Raw genomic sequence first — 17,490 nt, 5'->3', positions numbered from 1 at the left:
AGGCAAATACATACTTCTTGTTTCTTTATTTGCCAGATCATTGTTTCTATAGAGAGTTCAGTATTGCGAAGTGCTACACAGAAATTGTTAGGCTGCTTCTGCCTGATGTGATTCCATCCAGACATTTCCTACAATAGTGATTTTCTGAAAGCCTGTCAAGTGCTGGTTTCTGATTACGATTTTGTCATGCCTGTCACTTTTGTCTTCATATACCACTGAAATGTCAAGTTTCGTGCATTTTATTGCCTTGCCTTTCTTCGTGCTATTATGTTGACTGAGGTAGCTTCTCTCCTTGTCTGCCCTGTGGATATGCCTATAAAGGAGGTTTTATTCCAGGCCCTAATATGCTACTTGCAAAACCTCACATTTCTTCTCTCCAAATTTTATTTTTCCCCTCTTTGTGGAGTTTCTTTTTAACAGTGTTAATCAAGCTTGCCTCCTGCTCTCTCACCCGTGACTTAAATATGACTAGGCTCATTTGTTTTGAAGCGGTGATTACCCACGACGTGGAAAAATATCGTTTGATACAGGGCTGGTGTTGTTAGGAGGACCACTTTGTAGTTTTAGGTAATTATTGTAATCTTGTGATTGAATGATATTTTATGTCATGGCTTGTGGCCTATTCAGAAAGTGTTCGCTGCAAGTAAAATGAAAGAGTTTAGGTAAGTGTGAATGCAAGAGGTGTTAGAATTACTGCTGCCTCTCTCCACATTCAAAGACCACTGTAGAAATTGTGAGGAACTCATTAAGAATGTGTTAATACAGTTTGAAAAGAAAGCTACCAGCAACCAAAACTGCCTTCTTTTTGGTAGAGCATATGTTGGTAAGAAGGTTGACAAAAAGAGCACATGAGGAAGGCTTCTGTACGGATGGAGAAGTGGGGGTCCCAAGACCCATACTGGCAGATACCACGAGCAAGGGCTGCTACTGCAGGGATCTTATCTGGCTGTGACCAAGGAGAGCTCTGTCCACCTGCACAAGCTTTGGGCAATAATTCCTGACCCCATCTGCCCACCCCGATGCCGAAACTTGGGTTTATGAGCCTGGTCGGAAGGAGAAACAGGCAGCAAGGCTGTATTTTGCTTGCTGAAGACTAAGGCCGAGAGTTTTGTTTGCTTAAACAAAACATGCTCTTTTTTTTGTGTGTTTTTAATGTGTTATATGTTGTTCAGTAGCATTAAAAGGTTACAGAAAGCACATTGAAACTGAAATGTGAAGTGCCACATACATTGAAAAAAAAAAACACTTAACAGAAGGGTGAGACTTGCAGTTCATACTGGATATAACATAGATTTGTTTTTATTTCCATTCTGAGCATGTATAAAAATCCCTGCCTGTATTTGCATACATTGTGGCATGTCACATTGGATAAGTTGCATGTGTTTTAAACAGACACCATGCCTTTGGAGTAGATAAAGTCTAAGGAAAGGGTGGCACTCCTGGATGATTTCTGGCTGGTTGAGAAGCAGCTGCTGCGCGCAAGGGTACTTGCAGATGGAAACGTGTAGAATGGGCTTCAAATGTAGTTCAGGACCTTGCAGCACTTAAACTTATTTTAATTACAAGTAAATTTGTTGCTAACCAGTCGTCCCCAAAATATACGTGACACTGTCAGCAACAGATAGAGAGTGCTCTGTGCGTGTGTGCCTTTGGGGGGAAAAAAAGAAAAAGCTTTTAATTTCAGCTTTGCATATATTAAATAAATTTTGTGATGCTTTTTAGTAAGTGCAAGCAGATCGTTGCGTAGAACCAACGATTTCTGATACCCCGGGCTGGTCCTGCCTGTGCTGGATGAGGCAGTCTGCATCTGTACTGCTTCACATTGACTGTCTTTCATTTTGCAGACTCTACAGAGGAGAACAATTTACACAGGGACCTGCTGACTTCCATGCTGATCCTGCTGCTGGTGTTCATCATCTTCATTCTGTTGGCTGGCTATTTTTTCAGGTACGTCTGTGTGGAGCTCTGCGTGCAGAACTAGTTCAGTCTTGTTCTGATATGATCTAATGAGGAAACGAAAGCGTGCGTGCGCATGGTGCGGCAGGAGCCTCCATCACAGCGCAGGGCAGGGAGCCGTGGTGCTAGCGGCTCTCGCCGTAGCAGCTCGCGGAAAGATGAACAGAAACAGCTTCTCCAGGCTTACATGGTTGGTAAAGGCTGATTTGGGAAAATGCATGTTACCTTTAAACGTAGTTTCTCAGATTAACGCGGCGTGTGTGTTTAAGGTTCAGAAGACATCGGAAAGCTGTTGTGAACTCCGGTGACAAAAAGATGCCAAATGGGATCTTGGAAGAACAAGGTAAGGAGAGATTTGCTTTCCTTGTCTGTGTGAATTGTGTGTGTGCACACACTCTGTCGTTCATCAGGAATTCAATTATTCAAGCATTAATTATGCTTGCCTCTTATTTTATAATGTAAATTCTAAGATTATTAATAAAGAGAAAATAGTAAAAACAAAAACATCAGAAGAGGTCCATACGCATCTATTCCTCTATCTCTATCTATCTATCTATCAATCTATCTGTATCTATTTATCTTAACTTTCAGGCGTTGGTTTTAAATAACTTTCATTTTATGTTGTGATGCAGCAAATACTTCTTAGTAAATGTTCTTCAGGTTCTTTAGAAATGTTTTATTAGGATGCTGACTGAGATTCAAGTTTCTGGCACTGTGATCATTATATTAAGAGAAAGGTTTGCAATATTTTGTCTTAAAAGACAAAATAAAATAAATAAAATAAAAAGCCTTTAACTCTTTGTGAAAGTAGCAGGTTGTTCCTGCACATAAACAGGCAAGCAAGGGGATGAGATAGGGATGTGTTGTAAGCCAGTTGGACTAAAATAAAGTACTCCCAGGAATTGGTAAATGTTTTCCCCTGGCTTTTTTGAATGTGCTGCTTTTATTTCCTTGAGCAGGGAGCCTCCAGGGCTGGTGGCTCGGTGGGGCTCAGGAAGTTCAAACAGTACATGTGGAGGAGCCATTAGTTTCTTGCTTATAAATTTTGTGGCCATAACAAAGAGGAAAATGTAATGAAATGGAACAGTTACAGTGGTTCTTTCTGACAAATCCACAATGCTACATATGAACTGAAGACTTGGTTAAAGTACTGTGGAAGAAAACATCAAGAAAATCAGGCTTCTAAATACACCCCGGGTGCTTCCTGTTCAGTCCCGGCGGTTGTGCACAAGCCCTGCTGAACCTGCTCTGGAGTTTCTCTGTGCCTGTCCATCAGTGGTTCATGCACTCAATGGGAGGGTTTAGTTTCGAAGCCTGGCTGCTGGAAGTCATGCTCATCTGCCAGGCTACAGGTGCCTTATGTGTGAAGTAATCCAGTCGTATCTCCTGCGGATAAATACCAAAAATTGTCCCTCCAGTCCCTGCTGTGCTACAGAGTGGCTCTCGGTTGCTGTCTGTTCCTCAGCAGAAGGGGAACCTTCTTCTTTCCTAAACAAAACTTGGTCGCACTGTAATCTGGTACAGAAACCATTGATTTTACCAGTAGTGGTTCTAATTGAGCTGAGTGTGTCTTGAAGAAGTCACTTGGCCTGTGGCTTTGGTTTCTTATTTCATTTAAAATCAGCTTTATCACTGATTTAAGTCTCTTTTGAGGAGTATGTTTTGACATCCTCCAACATAGTAATTAATTTGCAATTTGAATTAATTTATTGGTGTGCTCTGAACAGGGCTTTAACATTTATTTTCCTTGAACTGACAGAACAGCAAAGGGTGATGCTGCTCAGCAGGTCTCCTTCGGGCCCAAAGAAGTATTTCCCTATTCCAGTAGAAAATCTTGAAGAGGAAATACGGATCCGATCAGCAGATGAAGGGAAACTGTTCCGGGAGGAGTTCAATGTAAGTCATCAGATTTGGGGTGAACAGCTGCATAGTGAAAAATAGGGAGCAAATCAAAATGTCTGCAAATGTTAACAATTTGTTAAAAAATGTGTGTGTGATGCTGGTATCTCAGAACCTTAGCATACGTTGTGTGAGTGTGCTGGTACAGTTTGTCCTCCTTTAACACTTTTTAATTTTGTCTGGGTCAGTTTTGAGGCCAAAATGCTGTTTTTATTACATTGCTTGGGGCATTTGAAGAGGGGGATGTTCTGCTTCAGCATTCCTGTCCCGGGCATTACCCCTCTGCACACCTGCTCACACTGCCCTGTGGCAAAATCTGAAAGGTTAACTGAAAGGTTAGCATTTAAAGAAGGTCTGTGGTAGAGAGGAAAGTGGAATAAGAATCTCGTTAACTTTGATTTTCTTGTTGGTAGGGGGAAGCAATTATTACGAGTGCCTCACCTCTATGGGAAGTACTTAGGGTAAAAGAGTGTGGCCTGTAATATTGCCCTAATGAGTTTTGGGATTTTTTTGGTGATTTGACCTTTTGCTCGCTGTTATCCTCCCATCACTTCCCTTTTCATAGGTCTTGGTGCCCTAGTAGATACGTTTCCATGAAGTATCTCAGCTGTGAGGGTTTCTCTGAAGCGTTGCCTTAGCCAGAAAGGAGATTCTGTTTTCCCCACATAACCCAAACAGCTGCGTGTGGTTGTGAGAATGAGTTGTAACCAGAGCTTGTGGTGAGCTGCTGCAGACCGGTGTCCATGGTGAAACATGGCACTGCCAGCCAGCCCTCGCATGCCTGTTTCATGAGCCTTTACCAAACTTTCATTATTTCTCTTCACTTGCCTTAGCAGCAGAAGCAAGTTGCACAGAGCAGTAGATTAAATGTCAAATACAGAGTTGTCAAAGCCAATGCATGCATTAATTAGACAGCCTGTTATGTTACCTTCTTAATTGGTAGCATATTTATATCTGCAATTTGTTTGATGGTATATTTAAAAGGTATAATTTCTTTGCCTTGCAAGAGACACAGCATTGTGGAGATATTTATCTAACTCGACAAAATGAATGTGAAAACTAATTTGTCAAGATGCACAGTTGTGAATTTTGACTCTCCTGATTAATATGTTCCACAGTCAGGAGTGAAACAAGCAATCTATTTTTATTTTAAAACCTGCTCTGCTTGGATCGTTTTCTGCATCGTGCTGCGAGCGGGTGAGCTTCTGTCTGCACACAAGCTCCAAGTCTGAAAACCGTGGTCCAATACCTGTAAATGAACAGGCACGTGTAGAGCAGGCTTGTAAGTGACTGTGGGTGATTGTACCTAACGTCTGCTTGATGGGTTTTGTGCTGTTTTTTTCCCCGTTATATTGCCTGTGGCTGCTTGCGGACTTGTATGTGCTGCTTGCTCAAGCCTGAGAGGGGAAGGAAAGGTGAAAATTGAACTTTAGTTATCAATATTATGACATAAAACAGGAAAATGGATAAACAGAACTCTGCTGTTGCAATGTGAGAAAGAAAATGGTTGAGAAATCGAGACCCGCCAGCATGGGATGCCTACGTGCCAGCCCCTCCTTCAGAGGCCCGAATTCAGCTCCCGCCAGGCACCAGGCCATGGCAGCTCCAGCCCAGCAGGCTGTCCACAGGGTTACCTCACTGGGCCTATATAATGTCCCAGGAGACACATACAAGGTCTCTTCCTTGAGAATTTGAAATGGATTTGGGCTGATTTTGATGTTTTGGCACTCCTGCGAGCCAGCAGCGGCTGCGCATGTGCACCGCCCAGAGGAGTTGGGCCCTGAGGGATTTTTCTAGTGGAAGTAAAAAAGCAAGCACTGGTAGGCAAGCAGTGCACAGCAGATAGAAAGGATTTTTGAGGACAGTTCTGTTAGATTTATTGTGTTCTTCAGTGCTTTTGATTTTACCCTTAAAGCCTAAACTACCCTAAATTGCACAGTTGCACTTGTACACTGAAATAGCAGTCTCCTGCCCTCGGTATCTTCGTTTTATTAATTTTATTTGATTCCTGTGTATACATAGGGCACTAGGAAGCGTGTTTTCTTTCTTCACAGCAAAACAAACAAACAAAACAAAACAAATAATTCCTTCCTGTATTGGTCCCTCAAATAAGTCTTACCTCTATTTATTATCCATAACACAAAATGAGCTGGCTGTTTGTTGAAGTGTATGATGGCTAGGTCATTGCCTCAATCTTCGGATTAATGTCTGAAAACCTTCCTAAGAATTTGCCTTTGAAGTTTTAATTTTGATTTAAGATGTCCCTGTGGTTCATGCAGTGAAAAAAAAATGAGAAAATGTGCTGATGCTTGGATAGGTCATACCGCTCTGTCACTTTGCAGAGCTTTTTAGGGTTCCTGCGAAGTGGGAGCAGATAAGATCGCAGTGACCCCGTACCCACTGGGCAGACAACCCAGTGCCACCAAGACTCATCATCTCCTCATGACACATAGGAGGATGGAGAGGACATGATCAAGTGCATCTTTGTTGACTCCCATCCTCCCCTCTGGAGATGGTTGGGTTGGGTTGTGAAGCCCATTGAAATGGGCAGCGTCCTTGCATGGGGTCCAAAGCACTCCTTAGGCAGCGTGGTGCGACGTTAGGAAGTGTCCATGGAGGTGTTGTGGCCTTGCAGAAGTAAGGAGCAGGGACTGGAAAGATTATTGTGGAGTAGTAATTATTTTTCATGCATTTTTCACATAAACATGCAGGACTAACATGACGTTTCATTGGGAATTTTTTTGGCTATCTTCAGAATGAGTGCTAATTATTTACTGTTATGCAAAACATAAATTCAATTTCTGTTTCTTAAAATTGTAAATGTGCTTTGATTAGTTTTAATTAGCAAAAGCATGGGTTTCAATTGAATAAGGAATTAGGCAGTTTACTAGAAGTAGCTTTCTTTTTTAACTGGTAGCTCTTTTTTCTTTCTTTTTTTTTTTTCTTTTTTTTTTTTCTTTTTTTTAGCCTTCTTTCTCTTACATTCACAAGTTTAGGTGGTATAAAGAAAAAAAAAAAAAAACAGAAATGCAAGTTGCTGTTCTTTCTGTGTTGGTGAGGTCCTCCCTCCTTTCCTTCCTCCCTCTTTCTATGCTATGTAACCCTGACAACACTGATTTCTGTTTGTAAGGGGAAAGTCCAAACAGTGCTTTATGACAGACAAGCAGGGACAGTTGCTTTAAGCTAATTCTTAAAATACAGTCATTTCCCAATTTTCCCTTCCCCTAAGTGATTCAGAGTAGGCTGAGCAGATTTGGGGGAAGTGGAGGAGGTAGAAAGGGGGTGGGAGAAGGAGGTTCTGCACTCCCAAACTGCTGGGATTTTACCTCACTGTGATCCAACACACCCTAGCATTGTTTGAGGAGATAAACATACCAAACCTGATGGACCTCCATGCTCCTTTACACTGTTTGTCATGAGCAGGGCATCTCAAAGCACAGGGAACATGAGTCTCATGCTGTGTTTCTGGATGAGCAGCATTCCTTGCTTTTTCCGTGGGCCTTTTCCATAGCAGCCATATCTCTCCAGCTTTCAGGGAAGCCCCCGTGACCTCTTGGTGATGGTATTCCGTCAGCATTGACTGTGGAGATGGAGTGTTACCACCTCTGGCACCTCCTTCTTTTTATCTTCACCATCTTCCTCTCCATTTTTCATTTCTGCTTTTCATTTGATTGTTCTGAAAGACTTTTTTTTTTTTTTTTTTAAGCCTGACTAAATTTATCTGCAGCCTTAGATCTTGCTGATTACAAGCAAAATTTTTACTTGTGCTCTTACACTGAGCTCTGAGCTTCAATACTAACGAATTGTGATTTATTTTATTCCTCCCTTTCTGCCAGAGTTGGAGCCTCACCTGTAGATCTGGACAAGACGGTTGATATTTCATGTTCTCAGCACTGAGCTATTAACAATCAAACCCTGTTTCTGTTATTGAACCAACTGCTATTGCTAAAAGTAGCTATTGGAGCAGAGCTCGACAGAGCGATGCATCCGCATGGCTGGGTCACGGCGCTATGAATCATGATGGCAGATGGCATCTTAAAGCAGCAGCTCAGATTTTAACAGTCTTCTAAATAACTGTGATTTCTGGTGGAAAAATTACTTATTTTTCAAAACTGCTGAACTCGTTTTCTGCACTGAAATCTGCCAGGCCATGGTTTCCTGTTTTAGAGTAATGAAAGTTATTTTTTTGGAAAAAAATAAAATATGTTTAATTCTGTTGGATGAGAGGCATTATGTAGAAATGCAGATTTTTCCTATGCTGTGTGCAGTCAGCAGTTAGCTATTTTATAACACAATGACTCTTTGTGTCTTTTTTCAGTCATTAACACCTGGATATGTGCAGGGAACATTTGAAATGGCAAACAAGGAAGAAAACAGGGAGAAAAACAGATACCCTAACATCCTTCCATGTAAGACATTACCTTTTCTTCTAAATCAGATGCTTTATCTGTCTGGCATTGAGCATGGTGGCGGTGTTCATTTGCTGAAAATATTCAAGTAACATAATCTCACTGGTCACAGGTGTTCTTCATATCTCTGTAAAACCTGTTTATTTTGCTGTGGCATGTCTCTAGCTGTTGATCATCTTAAGTCATGTTTTTCTATAATGCTAATCAGGTGTTGTGATATAAAAACTTAGTGTTCTACCTAACGACTATATGTCAAACTGGTGTTCCAGGCTTGAAATAAAATAGAGTGAAGTTTGGGCTTCCACTGCTCTGGAGATGCAGTCCCAGTAACTCTCAAGTGTGAGGACAAAGCAAGACTTGTGTGGAGGAAGTTTCTTGATGAGAGCTGGGGACAGCACGCAGCTGCTGCTGAGTTCAGCAGAGCCCCCGCAGCCGCTCTGGGCAGCGATGTCCTCCTCCAGGTCTGGCTCTCCCAGCCACAAACCCTTGTGAAATTGCTGCGCTTTGCAGCGTGCACGTACAGTCACCGTTCTCAGGCTCTGGCAGGAGGATGTGAAGGGCCACCAAAACCCACTCGTGGTGTCCACAGGGTTTAGCTGGAGCAGAGCAGAGCACCTCTGAGATAGCTGGGGTGCAGCCTGCAGTTTGAAGACAGCTGATGCTAAGCCTGTCCTGATATTTATAAGGAACTAACATACTGAAGACTGATTCAAATGCAAATGTGCTTGTAATGCCTTTTTTTTTTCCAGATGATCATTCCAGAGTGATTTTGTCCCAAATAGATGGAGTCCCACCTTCAGACTACATTAATGCGTCATATATAGATGTAAGTTCAGTTTTCCACTGCTAGCCAAACTGCTAACTTTGACTGTAAATTAATATTAAATAGGCATTTTTCTGCCAGCACACACTGACATTTCATTTTTTAACTCCTATGATATTTATTTCCATAGGGTTATAAAGAAAAGAATAAATTCATAGCAGCACAAGGTAATTCATTCTCATCTCTCTATTATGTGCATTTTATGGCTGAATGTATTTAATTTTAGAAGTTTTATAAAGGTTATTTTCGGGTTCAGATGGTGGCCAAATGTGAGGTGAGCTTTAAAGGTTAGACTGTAAATGAAAGTGAAGTGAGCATGGGGGCACCCACTGCATTTCAACCTGCAGGTACTCTTCTTAGCTTGGAGAATTGCCTTTCTCCACTTCCATCTCCACTTTGTTTCTCTCTTCTTTTGTCTCATCTGGGGGTTTGGGTGAGGAAAAATAATTGTGTAAAAGATAATAGGATTTTATTTATTTATTTATTTAGTATTAGTGTTACTGTTTTTAAGAAATACGCAGTATGGGTCAAAGCATGAGTAGTTTGTAGTAAACACAGTTCTGGGTGGGCACCCAGCACAGGGGATGTTGGCGCGTCCCGTGGTGCTGCTGGTCTTGGGCACATCTGTTGAGCAGAGCTGTGTTCTGTGTGCAGGACCCAAGCAAGAAACGGTCAATGACTTCTGGCGGATGATATGGGAGCAGAAGTCTGCAGTTATCGTCATGTTAACAAACTTGAAAGAAAGGAAGGAGGTAAGGAGCTGTCAGCGTGACAGAGGATGTCTCTACCAACGTTGAGATCCAAAAGTAGCTGCGGCTGCTCAGCACCTGGCCAGCCGTGTATCTGACCACTTCCTTTTCCAGCCCCTAAAAGGAGCTGAAAGCTCATCTGAGTGCCTGCTAATGAACGTACTTTTAGCTTCCCAAAGTCCAAATTTATGCTGGTAGATCTTGAGGATGAAATTCTCCTAGCTGATTTTGTCCTGCGTCACCCGTAGCCAAAGGCACATTCTTGTGCCTTTGTTTTTTGTCAGCATAGGACTGCACTTGTGGGTGGTTTTGGTTAGAAACGAAGAGAAAAACGCTATTCATTTGTATTCTGAGTATTATGCTTCAAAATCCTTTCTGGGGCATGCACACAACAATTGAAAAACAAGGCTGCTCTCTTGTGAGAGCGATTCTGCTGCTTCCTGTTCCCACATTCCCCCGGCGCGCGGTGCTCCTCCTGTTGCGTGAGACTTTCTGCGCGTATTGGCTGAGCACCGAGACGCAACGAGCTTCAAACATTTAACTTCTTTCCTGCCTCGGAGATCTTAGAAGCTAAGTCAAAGCATTAAGGAAGTGCACCATCACGAGATTTTGACAAGAGATCCTTAAGTAGTCTTTTTTTTTTTTTTTCCTTCTGGGGTAAACTTTGCTATGCTGTTTGTGCCGCAGCCTTATTGTATGAATACCTAAAGTCCTCCAAACCATACACTAGAAGCAAACCTCGTTTCCCTGTTAGCTGTGAAAGCCAGAAGGAAAAGCAGGCAGAGCCCAGCAGCTTGCTGGTGCCTGTTCTGCTGCTCAGAGGCGACCTCTCCTGCCAGCCGTGCTGTGGTGGTGACAGTGGCACCTGCCTCGGGACGGCAGTGGGCAGCTCATGGCTTGGGGGAAATGGCACACTGGCCTTCATAAGTGTTATTTATTTATTTATTTATTTATTTATTTAAAACAAGAAAGAAAATACAATTCAGGTACTCTCATCTCACAGCAGTGATGAGGAAAGGCTCTCCTTCTTCGCCTGTTCACCGTGGTACTTCTGCTTTACTTTACTGTTAATTGTAGCATTGCTTGATCAAGCTCTCAAACTGCAAAGCAGTCTGTAAGAAGAGCTTGTTTCCAGTGTGAGAAGGCAGAATTGTTAAACTGTTAAAACTCGATGTTCCTGATGACTCCTACATAAGGACTCCCTCACATTTCTCACTGGCTACACCCAAAGCTTAAAAATAAAGGGTCAAGACATCAAAGTTCCCTCTCTATCATCAGAAAGCCCCCCCTACCCCCCCCCCCCCTCATGTGGTTTAGATCTGGATAGTTTAAAAAACAGCTTCAAGGCTTTTCACACCCTTCTCTGCATAAATTTAATCATCGATAGCACTGGCAAAGTGTTAAAGCTGTCTTCTGTCAGATGACTAACTCCACATACTCTAATGTGCACTTCTGCGCACAGTTTTCAAATACCTGCCTTGTTTTATGTGTGACCAGCAGTGAAGTCAGATTCAGCGTTACAAACTGCACCGTGTGTTTGTACAGGAGAAATGCTATCAGTATTGGCCTGATCAGGGGTGCTGGACTTACGGGAACATCCGCGTGTCGGTGGAAGATTGCATCGTTCTCGTGGACTACACCATTCGCAAGTTCTGCGTCCAGTCGGTCAGTAACAACGCTCCTCTCTGCATCCATTTTAACTTTTCAAGCAAATTGTTGCAATGCCAAATTAAAAAAAAAAAAATAGATTTGGAAAGTAGATTAAATATTTGCAAATCAAGAAGGGTGCTGTGCTGCATCTGGGCTGGCTGGCTCTGCGTGACAGCATGCATCGTGGCCACAGCCATTTAATGAATTGCAATAGGCTCTGCTCAGGTTTCTTCTTGCCTGTAGCCAAGTGCCACAGCATTTCTTGTGATTACCAAGGAAAGAGAACAGGAGCAGAGTGATGAACTTCTGGGGGACAAATTGTATAGATAGATAAATGAGTGAATTTGAATATAGCTGGGCATTTGGAGTGGTCTGTGGATTCTGGATACTGGCTGGCCAAAGTCAGACAGCATTAGAGTTTGGCTTCTCTCATAACCTTGGTCTTCAGCACAATGAAAGCTTTAGATCACAAGAGAGACAGAGGTGATGACTGCGTGCACATCCACAGTGTGTTGCCTCTTACAGGGACAAGCTCCCAGAGATCCTCGCCCCATAAAGGGGGGTTGCTGTGTTTGTAATGCAATTACAGTGTAATGCAGGTTGAAGTCTTCAGATAGAATCACAATATTTATTTCAGGTAGCATGTCTAGTGAGAGCTGATAAGCTGTGTCCAGCCATATAGAACTACTTTCACTTTATTTTTCACGTATGATACAGAGTGCTGATAATCCACACAGGCCATGTGACGCAGTGGATAATACTCATAGCTGTCCTCTAATGTGTTGATGTGAAATGTTTATCCCCATCTTTCAGGTTTTGTGATAAAGCAGTTTGCTAAAGTTGGAACTCGGCACCTCATGGTGATGTAGGTCTTCAATGTTTAGAGTGAATTTTCTGAGTTTCAGTGAAGTTGCTCAAAGTGTCATGAGGATTTTATAAGAGAAAAAGGACTTGAAATTATTTGCATGAATTGTGAATTTTGTACTTTACATATTTTAATTTGGGATTATTCCAGTTTTCTCTGCAAACATGCATTTTAAGAATATATGGTAATTCTACTCCGTGTTTATATTGTACATATGCTGTAAGTGTCTAATCCTTGAGTCAGGATCCAGGTGTTGCAGGAATACAAGTCATAATCATGGGAGCTTGTTTATAAATCTCAGCATGGAAAATGAGATGTCCAACTCAGTCTGTGTGTTCCCTGCAGCTGCATGATGGTTGTAAAGCGCTGAGGCTCGTCACACAGCTTCACTTCACCAGCTGGCCTGATTTTGGAGTGCCTTTCACACCTATTGGGATGCTGAAATTCCTGAAGAAAGTCAAAACGTTGAATCCTGCCCATGCTGGGCCAGTAGTGGTTCACTGCAGGTAGGTTTGAACTCTTCAAACCATTCCATTAGTTTGGCCTGGAGTTACACACGGAATATTTAGGCTGAATGTTTATTTTTTGTTAATAGGCTACGAGCTTACTATGCTAAGCTTTTTAGAGCCAGGGGTAAGAACAGTTTCAAAAGATAGGTCTTTGCTGTCACTGTAATACTCAGACAGAAGGTTTTGTTTTATCCATGGATGATCTTTGGTATAAATATGCTCTTTGTCAGAAAAACAGACTTGTAATACAAATCTGTGACCTTTGCCACTAAATGCTCCTCTGAGAATTCATCCTCCACTTTTCCCACAATAAAATTAGTTTGCTATGTAAATCGTCCATTAAATGCCTTGAAGTTTTTAAAATAAAGGCTTGTATTTAAGAGATTGAAATGCTGCAATTTAAGAAATGTACTACATACCGATGCAGAACACAATCCCACTCATTCAGTCGCAACCACGTGAACTTGCTGCTGTTAAAAGTTTGTGTTAAGGTGTTTGAAATTAAATGTTAATGAAACCTTAATCAAAAAATCATTTTTAAAAGAATAATTACAATCTCTGTAGCAACTGTAATGTTACAACTGAGGAAGAAGTGACTTTTTAGGAACAATTATCATATTGAGGGAGGTTAGAGTAAAAAGAAAAGAATAGCAGCTTTGTCTTTCTGGGTTTTGTTTTCAAGGAAATGGTTGTAGATTCGTGTATTTCTTTCTTTTCTGTTACTTTTCTTGGACATCTAGAAATACTCTGAGAGTCCTTGAGGACTCCCTGTGCACTATTGAGAAGTGCATGGTTGTCCTGCCCAGCCAGCCTCTTCTTTTTTTGTTTCCATTCAAATTTTGTCTTCTTTCCCAAGTGTCATACATAAGAGTCTTAAAGAAAAGCCTCAGAAGGAACAAGACTTTAGGAGTCTCACATAACCTTTCCTTTGAGAAACCCACTATATTTTTTCAGCCTTTAGCCGTGATGTTCTGTGGAGACTAATACTGGGTTTGAGCTTTATTTTGAACCAGGAGGAAGTTCCGTGCTTAATTTAATTAAGAAAAGTAGAGACAAAATAAAGATAAATCTCTGCAGACTTCTAATGAGATATTTTATATTTAAATGAGATATTTTATATCTATATACTTGTCCAGCAGCATGCAGTCACTGCACTACATGCCAGGTGGGGATTTGTGTGGCACTTTGGCCTGCTTTAGAAGTAACGAATGAGAAAGGTGACACTTAATTTCCGCTACAGGCAGGATATGACACTATTGAATTGTTGGGAAAAGGAAAGGGAAACTCATCGATAGTGAGTAACCGTGCATTTGGGGGGGGAGCTTTTACAAAAATATCTTCCAGTCATTCTGGGTAAAAACTGCTCAGTCAGAGATTTTTGAAGGTTAAAAAAAAAAAAAAAAAAACCACGCTAATTTGGCATTTGGAAGTAAAAAGCAGTAGGTAAAACACTGGGAGGGGAGGGGAATTGGCAGTCTCTGACAAAATAAGTTTTTGTCGTACTGAATTTGATGTTGGTCTGCAGGAAGCTGACCGCAGGCAGAGGGGACGTGGGCACCCACGGGTGAGGGACGAGAGAGGGGCCCAGGGGTGTGAGGCCAGCGGGTGGGTGGCAGAAGGCACATCACGGCCAGGGGTGGCCTCCGGGACACGTCAGGAGGAGGAAAATCTCCGTAAAGTGTGAGTCAAGAAAGCAGGGCTCGAGGTGGAGTCGGCCGCTGTGGGAGAGGTCAAACGTGAATGGAAGGAAGCGAGAGGGAAGGGAGGCCTGGCTGCACTGAATGGCCACATGCGGTAATTGTTTTCTTCAGAGATGATTTAAAACCTGCCGTTTCCTTGCTGAAAGTTACTCCGCATCTTTTGGGCACGTGGGGATGAGGGGAGAAACGTTTGTCGTGATTCAGAAGGTGTTTCTGGGCGTCACGGCAGTTGCTGTATGAAGTAAGCTAACAGGAGGTTAAGGGAGAGCTATTAATGCCTAGCACAGGATGCCATGCCCTTTTCCTCTGAGAGGAAGAGCTGGAAATCGGGAGCGATATAATTTATAGTAATCTTGCTCCCTCTCGTGGCTGTTGAAGGATATTTAAAATATGTATCTATTTGGGGATAGCAGTGTTCGGAAGTGTAGAACTTGTAACAGCAGTCATGCAGAAAAGAGGAGAAAAAAAGGAACAATATTTAAAATTTAATTTTAGACAATTATTTTAACTGCTCAAGCACAGTTGTGTGTGTGTTTTGTTTTGGTTTTTGTTTGTTTTTACCAAAGGTGTCTGAGTAACATAATTGTGATCTTACCTCTTCAAACAGCTTAGAAATGGTAACTTTTTAGGTTACAAACTTAAATCCTTTTGTGTTGCTGTCACTACCAAAATCAAAAATGAAAACGTGTTGCACATTGAGTATTTCAGTTCAGTAGAAACAGCGCAAGTTCCACCTCTGTCCTTGCCATAGCAATTCTTGCAGACTTTGTAGTTCAACTATTTTTTTTGTCTTTTTTTCTCGCCTTTTTAAGCGCTGGTGTGGGCCGAACAGGCACGTTTATCGTTATAGATGCCATAATAGACATGATGCATGCTGAACAGAAAGTTGATGTTTTTGAGTTTGTTTCAAGAATCCGTAATCAGCGTCCGCAGATGGTTCAGACTGACGTAAGTAGGAATTGGTTGAAATTACAATTTTTCATGTTTTCTTCAAGTCGATTAATGCGCATCTTTATCTCCAGTGTGATATTCCCTGTTCTGTTGCACACCTGGGTAACTGGGACATAAGCAAAGCCCAGAAGAAGGGTAATGCTGGGGAAGGAGATAGAGGCACGTTCGGTCTTTGGTATGGAGATAGATCACTGTAATGCACGGTATCTTGTGGTATCATGTCCAGGGTTTCCCCTTGCACAATTAAGTGGAATTTAAGGAGTGATGTAACAGGAACTTTGTTTTACCCTAAGGTATACGTTGGTGATCAGTGAGTTGTAGGCCAAATGAGGTGAATGAAAGTGCCAGACATGGTATGGTTTGGCTTCCTTGACGTGCATCATGCTTACATGCCTGTTGCTTGTTCCAGATGCAGTACTCCTTCATTTATCAAGCCTTACTTGAATACTACCTCTACGGTGACACGGAGCTAGATGTGTCATCCCTAGAAAAACATCTACAAACATCGCACAGTGCAGCGCCAAACCTTGTCAAAATAGGGCTGGAAGAAGAATTTAAAGTAAGTACGAAGGGTCTAAGATTTTCAAATGTTGAAACACTTGGGACAAAAAGATACTTCAGAAGCAGGAGAAGGGCAACTAAAAAAAGAAAGGGACTGTCAAGACTGAACCACCCATTTTTTATAGTGGATGTAATGGGAATGGATCCTGTGGGATCAGTGAAGGAGGCCTGGCCTTAACACCCTGTTCGAAAAATGCACGTTCAAACCTTCATCGTTTGATGGATATTTTCCTATATGCATTTGGTTTGCTTGTAGAAGAAAAACGGAATTATTCTTTCAGTCTTATACTGGATGCCAGATCAGATACTGCTGGAAAACGGAGCTGGGTTACATTGACCGAATTGGCATGTCAACAGAAATGTTAACTCAGTCACCACCGTGACAGCAGAGTGAATTATGGAGAGTTTTCAGGTTTTGTGCTGAGTATCCACAACTACCAGGAGGGAAAAATATATATTTAAAAAGTGGAGAAATAAGGCATTCTTGTTTTGTGGAGAAGCCCTGACTGGAAATACCAGTGACGCTGTCTTTCTTGATCCCTGTTTAAAATAGACTTCAACTGTGCTGAGGAAATAGTTAGAACTTTTCTGTGACATTTCCTATGCTAAAAGACTTATTCTATATATGGGTTGAAGACATTAAATGACTTAGTCATTTAATCAAATGAATTCAGTGTTAACTGAATTTCTCTTTTTCCTTTAACGGATTAATTTAATCAGAAATTGGGAAGTGTGAAAAGAAAACTAAGTAAAAAGTACAGCAAAAAGTTCAACATTCAAAAGATTTACACTCTTTGAGGGAAGGAAGCAAGTGAACACATTGAGTATTCCACTTTTTTTCAGAATTCCTAAGGTGTTGTTTTTTTTGCTGTCCACTGTGCTAGCTTCTGTCACAAAGTACAGAGAGCAACGTTTAGCTCGGCTGTGTATTCTGAAAAGCATTTAGATGGGCCAGGAGCACTGAGCCAATCTGCACAGAAGAAGAGCAGAACTCTGTTGTAACCACTACCAGACTCTCTGACATAAAGTCTGTTAAACATGGCATTACAGACTAACTGGAAGGTGATTTCTGAGATATGGGAGTTTCTTTTTATTGGTTTGCTGCTGGTACTAGAGCTTTTACTGGCATTAGGATGTGCTGCTGCTCAGTATCTGGCAAATACAGAGAAGTACCTGAAAAACTCTTTGCAGCTTGAAAATTAGAATAAATGTGAACTGAGTTTGTATTAAATAGCTGCTGAAATGCAGCTGTGTAACTACAGTCATTGATGGGCAGGTCCCAGCCCAGCAGAAGCAGCCTGTTGATGTTAGTGGGCACAATCTCATGTGTAATCTCTACTACAAAAAAATGTTGGGGATAGGGCAGCGCTTGTCTTGTATGTCCTGGGAATACTGTCATCCTATACTGAATAAATAAC

General features: G+C 41.7%; 1 protein-coding gene across 4 annotated transcripts in view; it reads left to right on the top strand.

Annotated features, from left to right (window-relative positions):
• Positions 1 to 17,490, top strand: part of PTPRE (protein tyrosine phosphatase receptor type E) — a 94,865-nt gene that overhangs the window by 63,551 nt on the left and 13,824 nt on the right. For 3 of the 4 annotated variants that reach the window (XM_082764554.1, XM_082764555.1, XM_082764553.1), the window contains 11 exons: positions 1,845 to 1,947; positions 2,226 to 2,299; positions 3,716 to 3,852; positions 8,174 to 8,264; positions 9,014 to 9,090; positions 9,218 to 9,254; positions 9,742 to 9,839; positions 11,382 to 11,501; positions 12,697 to 12,857; positions 15,373 to 15,508; positions 15,921 to 16,070. In XM_082764554.1, coding sequence (XP_082620680.1) covers positions 1,845 to 1,947; positions 2,226 to 2,299; positions 3,716 to 3,852; positions 8,174 to 8,264; positions 9,014 to 9,090; positions 9,218 to 9,254; positions 9,742 to 9,839; positions 11,382 to 11,501; positions 12,697 to 12,857; positions 15,373 to 15,508; positions 15,921 to 16,070 — 1,184 coding nt within the window. Of the gene's footprint in view, positions 1 to 1,844; positions 2,147 to 2,225; positions 2,300 to 3,715; positions 3,853 to 8,173; positions 8,265 to 9,013; positions 9,091 to 9,217; positions 9,255 to 9,741; positions 9,840 to 11,381; positions 11,502 to 12,696; positions 12,858 to 15,372; positions 15,509 to 15,920; positions 16,071 to 17,490 lie in introns of all 4 variants that reach the window. The other variant, XM_082764556.1, reaches the window with a different exon arrangement.

The sequence above is a fragment of the Aythya marila genome (assembly GCF_965140915.1).
Source record: "Aythya marila genome assembly, chromosome: 7".
In the NCBI taxonomy this organism is placed as follows: Eukaryota; Metazoa; Chordata; class Aves; order Anseriformes; family Anatidae; genus Aythya; species Aythya marila.
This window is presented reverse-complemented; position numbering and strand designations above follow the sequence as displayed.